The sequence below is a fragment of the Amphiura filiformis genome, chromosome 3 (genome assembly GCF_039555335.1).
Source record: "Amphiura filiformis chromosome 3, Afil_fr2py, whole genome shotgun sequence".
Lineage (NCBI taxonomy): Eukaryota > Metazoa > Echinodermata > Ophiuroidea > Amphilepidida > Amphiuridae > Amphiura > Amphiura filiformis.
The window spans coordinates 55,223,690-55,233,140 of NC_092630.1; the positions used below are offsets into that span (position 1 = coordinate 55,223,690).

The 9,451-nt window shown below is 35.6% G+C and overlaps 1 protein-coding gene across 1 annotated transcript in view; it reads left to right on the forward strand.

Annotated features, from left to right (window-relative positions):
- The window catches only part of LOC140148767 (uncharacterized), a 67,450-nt gene extending 65,872 nt beyond the window's left edge, over positions 1-1,578 (forward strand). The window contains exons 5-6 of the mRNA XM_072170823.1: positions 276-416; positions 1,020-1,578. Of these exons, the coding sequence (XP_072026924.1) occupies positions 276-416; positions 1,020-1,316 (438 nt within the window). The 3' untranslated portion in view covers positions 1,317-1,578. The remainder of the gene's footprint in view (positions 1-275; positions 417-1,019) is intronic.
- Positions 1,579-9,451: the final 7,873 nt, after the last annotated feature.

The following is a 9,451-nucleotide window of genomic DNA, read 5'->3' on the forward strand; positions in this document are numbered from 1 at the left end:
CTCTTTTCGGCGTTTTCTCATTAAATTAGGGTCCCGTTCAAATAAAAAATAAACTGGTGTCTAGATGTAATCACAGTTAACACACCAGGAAAATTATAGAATATACAACAACCTAGTTACACCTGTAGACTGCGAACAAACATGCACCTGGCCAGACCTGGCAGTAAAACAAAGTGTTCTCCCTACGGATACCCTTAAGGGTCACACAAAAATGATTAAAACATGTATTTGCTGGGGTTGTATTATTCTCATAAAGTGTATATTTGTATTTACAGATTGAGCTAACTAAGGTAGATCTGCAGAGATTACAAGCATTGGTGGACATGACAGAGGGGAATTGTTGTGAGCTGAGATGTAAACTGGAATATAATAAACAAGAGAATATGGCTGTACAAGTGACTGATGAAGACCCTAAGGTATATACAAAGGAAAATAGATAAGGCGACAAAATAAAACCCTGTTCTATGGGCCCGACAGATCCAGAATTTGCGTTTTGGAGATATTTGGGGGGGGGGGCAAAATTGATTGATTTTGGAGCCAAAATGATCTAAAATTTATTAATTTTGGCTCAACATTTTTAGAAAATATGTTTAAAAACATTCTTCAGAATTTTTTCAGATTGTTCAGATTTTGGTGAAAAACAAAACAAAAAATATGCCCGACCGTCCTACCCTACTTGACAGGTCCGTCCGATGGTAGAACAGTTTGGTTTTTTGGTCGCCTACAGGGGTCTTTCGGAATTGCAAACGGTCAAAATCAATGGTCTTTCTTGGCAGAAATATGAGGAATGATCAATTTAGAGATCTTTTAGAGCTGAAATGATCAAATCAAGGGTCTTTCAGCGCTCTGTTTTGGTATAATTCAGGGTCTTTCAGAGCTGCTCGGTCCAAAAACTGGGTCTCTCTGGAGGAGCATACCCATATGGTCATTTGTGTTAAGTGCCTCCTGGGCTGTAACCGTATTTTCTACAGGATTTTCTAACATCATCAATGAATATTGTTTAATTTTTTCATTTTCAGTTTGTGACCACTCTTGACCCACCAAAGCCAGTTGTGCGGCAGGACACATATCCATTTATAAGCAATACAGTAGACTTCTCACGTTGGGAGGAAACTAAGGATGATTACTTTTATTATACAATACAGCCACCGCCACAATTATTTCCTGATCATCCACGAGCACAAATTAACAAACAGATACGGCGACATTCAAAGAAAAGTTTGAAATGCACTCGTTCGGGAAAAGAGGATAATGGCATGAAAATGGAAAAGCAGCCTGTAAAAGCTACAAAGAGTTGTCCTTTAGGAATGGGTTAGAGGATCAGGATGTGATCAAGAACAAGGGCATTATGGGTATGTAAGGTGGTACTACACCCCTTGATAAATTTGAGATTATTTTTGCATTCAAGCCCTATACTTTGTCTACTTTCAAGGTGGTACTACACCCCCTGATAATTTTTGTGACTAATTTTGCATTTTTCTCAAAAATAACTACACACTGGTAACAAAAGTTAAGTATATTATAGGGGCAAGGAATCCAATTACTTCACTGAAATTTCAGTGATTAAAGACAAGTGGTTCATTATATATATAGGGATGACCAATGAACCATCAACTTGATTAGAACACTCCCATAGACATGCAGGGAGCTCAACTGTGCACTGCTTGCACATACATTTCTAAATTGATCTCATTCTTTTATTTTTCAATATTTTTCTGTAAAATTTGGGGAAGTTACTGCCAATTATATTTTGTAACTATCTTGCAAATTACAGCAACATAACTTATTTTGTTTTTCTGTAAGTGCGAGTCAAAATTGGTCCATCGCCACAGTGCGCTTAATTGCCAGTGGCTGAGTTTAGCACTGCTCAAGAATGGCACAAAATATTCAAATCAGTAAGATCAGGTGAAAACGTGGCCTACTGAGCTGTAATTTGGCAGAGTTGCCAGTAATACCTCTATCATACCCTCTGTAAAAAGGTTAAAAAATTGAACAAGTAGATCTCGAGTTACAAATTAAATCACCAGCTTCCCTTTGGAATTTTTATATTCCTTTCAAATCATGTTAAGAAGACACCTTTCTGAACATAAATGTGAAGTTTCGTGCTCATTCGATGTATTGTTCACCTGATCTTAACCCTAAACGTTTTCTTATATCTAGGCCTATAACATCTACAACTTGCTGCTGGCTATACCTTGTTTAGGACTTTCAAAAGAAGTACCTGAATTTGCAACCATAACTGTTTCAAAATAGCCCGCGATAGTCATGCAGGTAACTCCGAGGTCAAGCATTGAATTGGTTTGAACAAAGATACTCATAATGTATTGAGTGCTACTTTGGTTTGAATGAGGAATACTACAGGAATACACATGAGCATGATGAGGATAATCTCTATTGTTGTGAATGAGTCAATGACCTTCAAAACGTAAGATTTTGTTTACATACACCTACTAATTGGTCATATTAAACCCAATAACATTGAAATTCTTGGTTGTGAAAAAAAAGTTCACCTACTTAGTGCAATTTTGATTTTGTGCCATATCGGCTATCTTGGATGATTTTTGGCAAATGTCCTCTAAATGCACATGATGATTTCAATGCCTTGGTTTGAAAAAATAAGTTATGCCAGTGACTAGTTAAGTGCCATTTCATAAGAAACCCCTTTGATACTTTCACAATATACTTGTTTCATGTTTGCAAATATGTTAAAATAAAGAAATATATAAAGGTAAATATATGCTTATGCCAATTTTGCTCCCAACTGCTATTTTTGGACCTTGTCATTTTATTTCGTTCAATGACCGGTCAGAATGGGAAACTTTGATAATTCATAATTCGAAAAGTTTTTGACCGATTTTGACCATTTAACCACCAAAATACTTCTGTTGATTAGTTCTACTCAGAAAACAATCTTTTGTAGCAATAGGGTCAACATGAAATTTTGATGGTTATCCCTAATATATATAAGAAATGAGATACATTCTAGCAGTACCTCTTTTCTTATCATAAATAATGTACTGCTTGTCTTGAGTCAATGAAATTCCAGTGTACTAACTGGATTCCTTGCCCATGTAATATATGTAACTTTTGGTACCAGTGTGTTATTATGTTTTGAGAAAAATGCAAAAATAGTCACATATTTATCAGGGGTGTAGTACCACCTTAACACACAAAATATAGACAGACAGGTCAACTAATAGCACTCTTAACATGGGTCTACTTTTCGGCGTAGTGGTAAAAGCCTAACATTTCCCACCTACCTGGTATTAAGAGCTGATCAAAGTATAATATGGCAGAGTTTACCATAATGTTATGAAAGGGGCAATTTTGAGTCGGTACAACATTACAAGGTATTCATAGCTCAGTAATGACGAGTTAAATTTAAGGGCATTATATCCGCGCGTTGTAGCTTAGGATGCTGTGCAATAATTATTTTAAATGCTTGCCCCCCCCCCCCCCCTATGGCCAAAAAAATACCCCCCTCTCAGCCTGCCCAAAATCCCTTTGCACATACCAACTATATATATAATGTGAGCGTAGCGAACAGGAAATTTTGCATATTTGTTTTTCGTAAGCCTTTTTAGAGCATTTAGGTGCCAAAATCTTTTGCCCATATTACTTTCCAAGAATCACTTGCTCCCCTTGCCCCCTTTTTGCTCTTCCAAAAATTGCCCGTTTTGGGGGTGGGGAGACAGACCATTATTGCACAGCCCTTATGAAATGGGCAAGAATATTAATTGAAGACTGAAACTGATTTTATGCCACAACCAGTTATTCATAAACTGCATGATCATAGTACATAATTATTTTGAACTTGGAAGCACTATAATATATATATATGTGTGTATTAGCTATCATTATCTGCCTAAACAAACATAACCTAAAATGCCAATGGGACTTTAATATATGAATTATCATTTAGCATATATGTTAGCTGTTCCATTTAATACATGTATACCATTTTTAATGGTAGCACAGTTTATTAAGGGATCCAAAATTAGCGTTTATTAACGTTTCGACAGTATTTTTGTGGGACATGAGGCACCTCAGACCTATCGAATTGCATTCTGAATACTGAAACATGTCTTTCTGATATCAAATAATTTTCATTTTTTTAAATCACAATATAATACAAATTTTATGACAATTTATAAAAATTTGATATTTTTCAAATTTTTGATATATAACAGTCCTCGAAGTAAATTATATAAATCGAATGATATATTCTTAAAGTGTAGGCCTATGTAGCTGGGAGGAAAAGCCGACGGTCAATTGAAAATTTTGACCTTTCATATTGAAGATATGGATTTTTTTCCCAAAAAGACCTAATTTGTTTTGGTGTTTTGGGAAAAAAATCTATATCTTCAATACGAAAGGTCAAAATTTTCAATTGATCATCGGCTTTTCATCCCACCTACATACACTTTAAGTATAAATCATCAGATTTATAAAGTTTACTTCAAATACTGTTAAATATCAAAAATATCAATTTTTAATGATTTGCCATAAAATGTGTATTAAATTGCGAATTTCAAAAAATCAAAATTATTTGATATCAGAATGACATTCTTCGCATTCAGAATGCAATTCGATATGTCTGATGTGCTCTAATGTCCCAAAATAAATACTGTCCAAACGTTCATACCCCAGCCCTTAAGGGTGTTGGTCCATAGAGAAAAATTCAAGATTGAGTGATTGTTCTACAAATTAGGGTAGATTTGAAAACAAATGATGGTTAACCATAGACAGTAGAGAGGTTAACTCACCAGCAAATAGTTACCTAGCTGGGGGGTTTACACCCCCAGCTAGGTACTGTAATGCTCTCCGATTCTTCTTTCTTTCTTCTTCTTCTTCTTCTTCTGGCAACAAACTTCAAAATGCTTCTCCTCCTACATGTTACACCCTACAATTACGTAACTTGCACATATGTATCGCCTATATCCAGTGCCCATATGGTGCAAACAGAATTGGGATCAAAGGTCATTAAAGGGGCATTTTCGGTATATAACCAAATATCTTCAAAATGCTTCTTCTGCCACATATTACATAGCACAATGACGTCACTTACACGTGTGCATCGGCTTTACCCAGTGCCCATACCTTGCACACAGAATTGGGGTCAAAGGTCATTAAGGGGTAAAATCTTACAATTGCATTATCTGGACATCTGTAAGGAGTATGGGGCTCAAACTCGATACAATAAATCTCATGACCAGGGGAACATTTTGCGGGGGCAGGTCAAAGGTCATGCAGAGGTCAAATTTTAGAAACGCATTTCCTGGACATCTGTAAGGGTACAGGGGCTCAAACTTGGTGACAACAAACTTAATGATCAGGGGAACATGTTGGAACACTTTGCAGGGGTCAGGTCAAAGGTTATCTGGGGTCAAATCTTAATAACTTCATTTTCTGGATATCTGCAAGGGGTATGGGGCTCAAACTCAGTGACAACAAATCTCATGACCAGGGGAGCATTTTGCGGGGGTCAGGTCAAAGGTCATGTAGAGGTCAAATTTTCTAAATGCCTTTTCTGGACATCTATTAGGGGTACGGGGCTCAAACTCCACAACAACAAACTTACTGACCTGGGGAACATTTTGGAACACTGTGCAAGGGTCATGTCAAAGGTCATCTGGGGTCAAATCGTAGAATTTCATTTTCTGGATATCTGTAAGAGGTACAGGGCTCAAACATGGTGACAACAAACCTCAAGACCAGGGGAACATTATGGAACATCTTGCATAGGTCAGGTCAAAGGTCATCTGGGGTCAAATCTTAGAATCGAAATTTTTGGACATCTGTTAGGAGTATGGGACTCAAACTTGGTGAAAACAAACCCCATGACCAGGGGAGCATTTTTTGGAACATTTTGTAGGGGTCAGATACCTCCACAACACCAACATGCCCCAGCTAGGTTTGTGGTCTATGACCACCATTTGCCACTAGTTATTTCTTCTATTTTAACCAGTCAAAGTACTTCCAAGTTATACATACCTCTCTGCTACAGTGTTGTCATTTTTGTGTTCAATGGTGATTGCACCATCATTTCATCTGAAATCTTTTTTGTAGAACAATCACTCATGTTTTGTCATCAGGGTTTTATGTAAAGGAATTGTGTATGCATTTCACTTTACACATCAATCGATATAATTGCATTAATATGATTATGTAGAATTTTGAATTAAGGAATCGGATAGCAATGTTTGCACAGTATTTTTTGTGGGACATGAAGACGCACCAAATTGCATTCTGAATATGAGGAATGCCCTTCTGATATAATACATATTTTATGGCAAATTATTAAAAATTGATATTTTTGATATTTTAAAACAGTCCTCGAAGTAAATTTTATAAATTTAATGACATGTATATTCTTAGGGGTGGTGCAATAATTATGTGTACCCCCGGGGTGGTGAATTATATGGGGGGGGGCAAAGATTTTTTGACAGGCCCAAAGGGGGGGCAAGCATTTATTGGCAGGTTGAAAGGGGGTCAAGCAATTTTTGGCAGGTCGACAGGGAGGGGCAAGCGATTTTTGGCACAAAAGACCTAATTTGTTTTGGTGTTTTGGGAAAAAAAATCCATATCTTCAATACGAAAGGTCAAAATTTTCAATTGATCATCGGCTTTTCATCCCACCTACATACACTTTAAGTATAAATCATCAGATTTATAAAGTTTACTTCAAATACTGTTAAATATCAAAAATATCAATTTTTAATGATTTGCCATAAAATTTGTATTAAATTGCGAATTTCAAAAAATCAAAATTATTTGATATCAGAAGACATTCTTCGTATTCAGAATGCCATTCGATATGTCTGATGTGCTCTAATGTCCCAAAATAAATACTGTCCAAACATTCATACCCCAGCCCTTAAGGGTGTTGGTCCATAGAGAAAAATTCAAGATTGAGTGATTGTTCTACAAAGTAGGGTAGATTTGAAAACAAATGATGGTTAACTTACCAGCAAATAGTTATTTCTTCTATTTTAACCAGTCAAAGTACTTCCAAGTTATACATACCTCTCTGCTACAGTGTTGTCATTTTTGTGTTCAATGGTGATTGCACCATCATTTCATCTGAAATCTTTTTTGTAGAACAATCACTCATGTTTTGTCATCAGGGTTTTATGTAAAGGAATTGTGTATGCATTTCACTTTACACATCAATCGTATAATTGCATTAATATGATTATGTAGAATTTTGAATTAAGGAATCGGATAGCAATGTTTGCACAGTATTTTTGTGGGACATGAAGACGCGCGCAAATTGCATTCTGAATATGAGGAATGCCCTTCTGATATAATACCTATTTTATGGCAAATTATTAAAAATTGATATTTTTGATATTTTAAAACAGTCCGCAAAGTAAATTTTATAAATTTAATGACATGTATATTCTTAGGGGTGGTGCAATAATTATGTGTACCCCCGGGGTGGTGAATTATAGGGGGGGGGGGGGGCAAAGGTTTTTTTGACAGGCCCAAAGGGGCAAGCATTTATTGGCAGGTTGAAAGGGGGGGTCAAGCAATTTTTGGCAGGTAGACAGGGAGGGGCAAGCGATTTTTGGCACAGATATTTTGGGCATCGTTTCTATATTATGCCCTAAAAAGAAAACATAGGAATACGTTCAAATATGCAAAATTTCCTGCTCGCTACGCTCGCATTATATGATAAGACAATTTAAGGTTATAGAATAGGGTTCCCCAAAATCTTGTGCAGAGGGGGCAGATTTTTTGGCACGTCGAAAGGGGGGCAAGCAATTTTTGGCAGACCACTTTGAGAATTCACCACCCCGGGGGTACACATAATTATTGCACAGCCACTTAAAGTGGTATGTAGCTAGGAGGAAAAGCCGTATCATTTGAAAATTTTAACCTTTTGTATTGAAGATATACATTTTCCCCCAAAAGACCTAAAACTGCCATAAAATTGTGTATATCACAAATTTTGAAAAATCAAATTCTGCATCTGCAATCGCAATGATTAGTACAAATGCCAAAGCAATAAGCAATGCAGTGCTTTTTCTGCAATTTCCTTTTTCAAAAGCAATGCATCACAATCTCTCAGGGATCACGAGGGTGAATTCAGCTTTATAAGAGGTGTTGAGTTATCAACTTAAGGTTGGTCTTAACCCTGAAATTATGGACAGCTTTGGGCCTCATAACTGCTAAATTATTGGTCTAAAGTACATACAAGTATACATTTACAGGATGCTAAAGACTTGATGAATCAATCTATTTATTTCTTATTCATTAGTCAGACTAACTACTGCCTTTATTACTCTTGCTGTTCAATAAGGATCAATTATTGACTAAACTGCTATTTATTTAGATATATTTAATGACTGAAGAAATACCGTACAGATTCACCTAATGGCACACATGGGCTCTTTTGCCTTGGGATACATTTCATGTACAAATAAAGAGCTCCCTCCTCTAAAAATCCAAAAAAGAAGTACGGGCCAGTGTCCTTATTCGCTGGTGACAAGGACACTTTTAGTGTGTGCCTAAAATTCCTGTTACGCTGAGGGAGCCCATATGTGCCATTAGGCAAATCTGTATGGTATGTCAGTATCTAGTGTAACATAACAAAACGTTAGTTTGATACAAAAATATATATTATATCTGTATAAGAAGTTATATTTGTAAAAACAAATATTGGAAAACTATTTTATTTCGAATTTTGAAGCCATCAGTTGTAGTCCAAAAAACAACAAAAAAAACAAAAAAACAAAAAAACAACTACAACATTGTTGGATACATTGTATGTATAATTGTATAGGCTATACCTTACAAAAAGTGTGTGGAATTAAGGATGGTCTTCAACTTCGAAATAAATCAATTGTACTACAATTTGTTGTAGAAAAATACTTAAATACCAAGTTTAATTGGTTAATAATATATGTATCAAAACAAGATTTTAAATAGGAGTGATGATTTCAACATCAAAAGAGTTTTAAAAATGTTTATAATTGGATTTATTTTAAAGAAAAACAAACTATGCTGGCCAAGTTTAATTGGTTAATATATTATAGCAAATAGAAGATAAACACTAAATATTATTTTGAGCGATCAGGTAGATATCAAATTTATAATGTAATTGTATGAAAATCTATATTTTAGATGAACAAAGGGGATTTATAGTTTTATATGGTTGGTATTAAATACTCCCACTCAACTCCCAGAATAAGTAGAAAATCTAGGTGTTATATAACCATTGTTATCTTGCATTTATTTAATACAGTGATGAAAAAAGAGGACATTCTTAGGTTAATGTATACACATTGCTTATCAACTTTTGGAGACACCCCATTGAATCCAATGTGATCTCAAAAAGTAAAGTTACAAGCATTTGAATGGACAAAGGCCCACTTTTAAAAGTGACAAACTTACCTCCAAACAAAGGATCTGAACCAGTGTCCTTTACCCTAATAATGGCACAGTG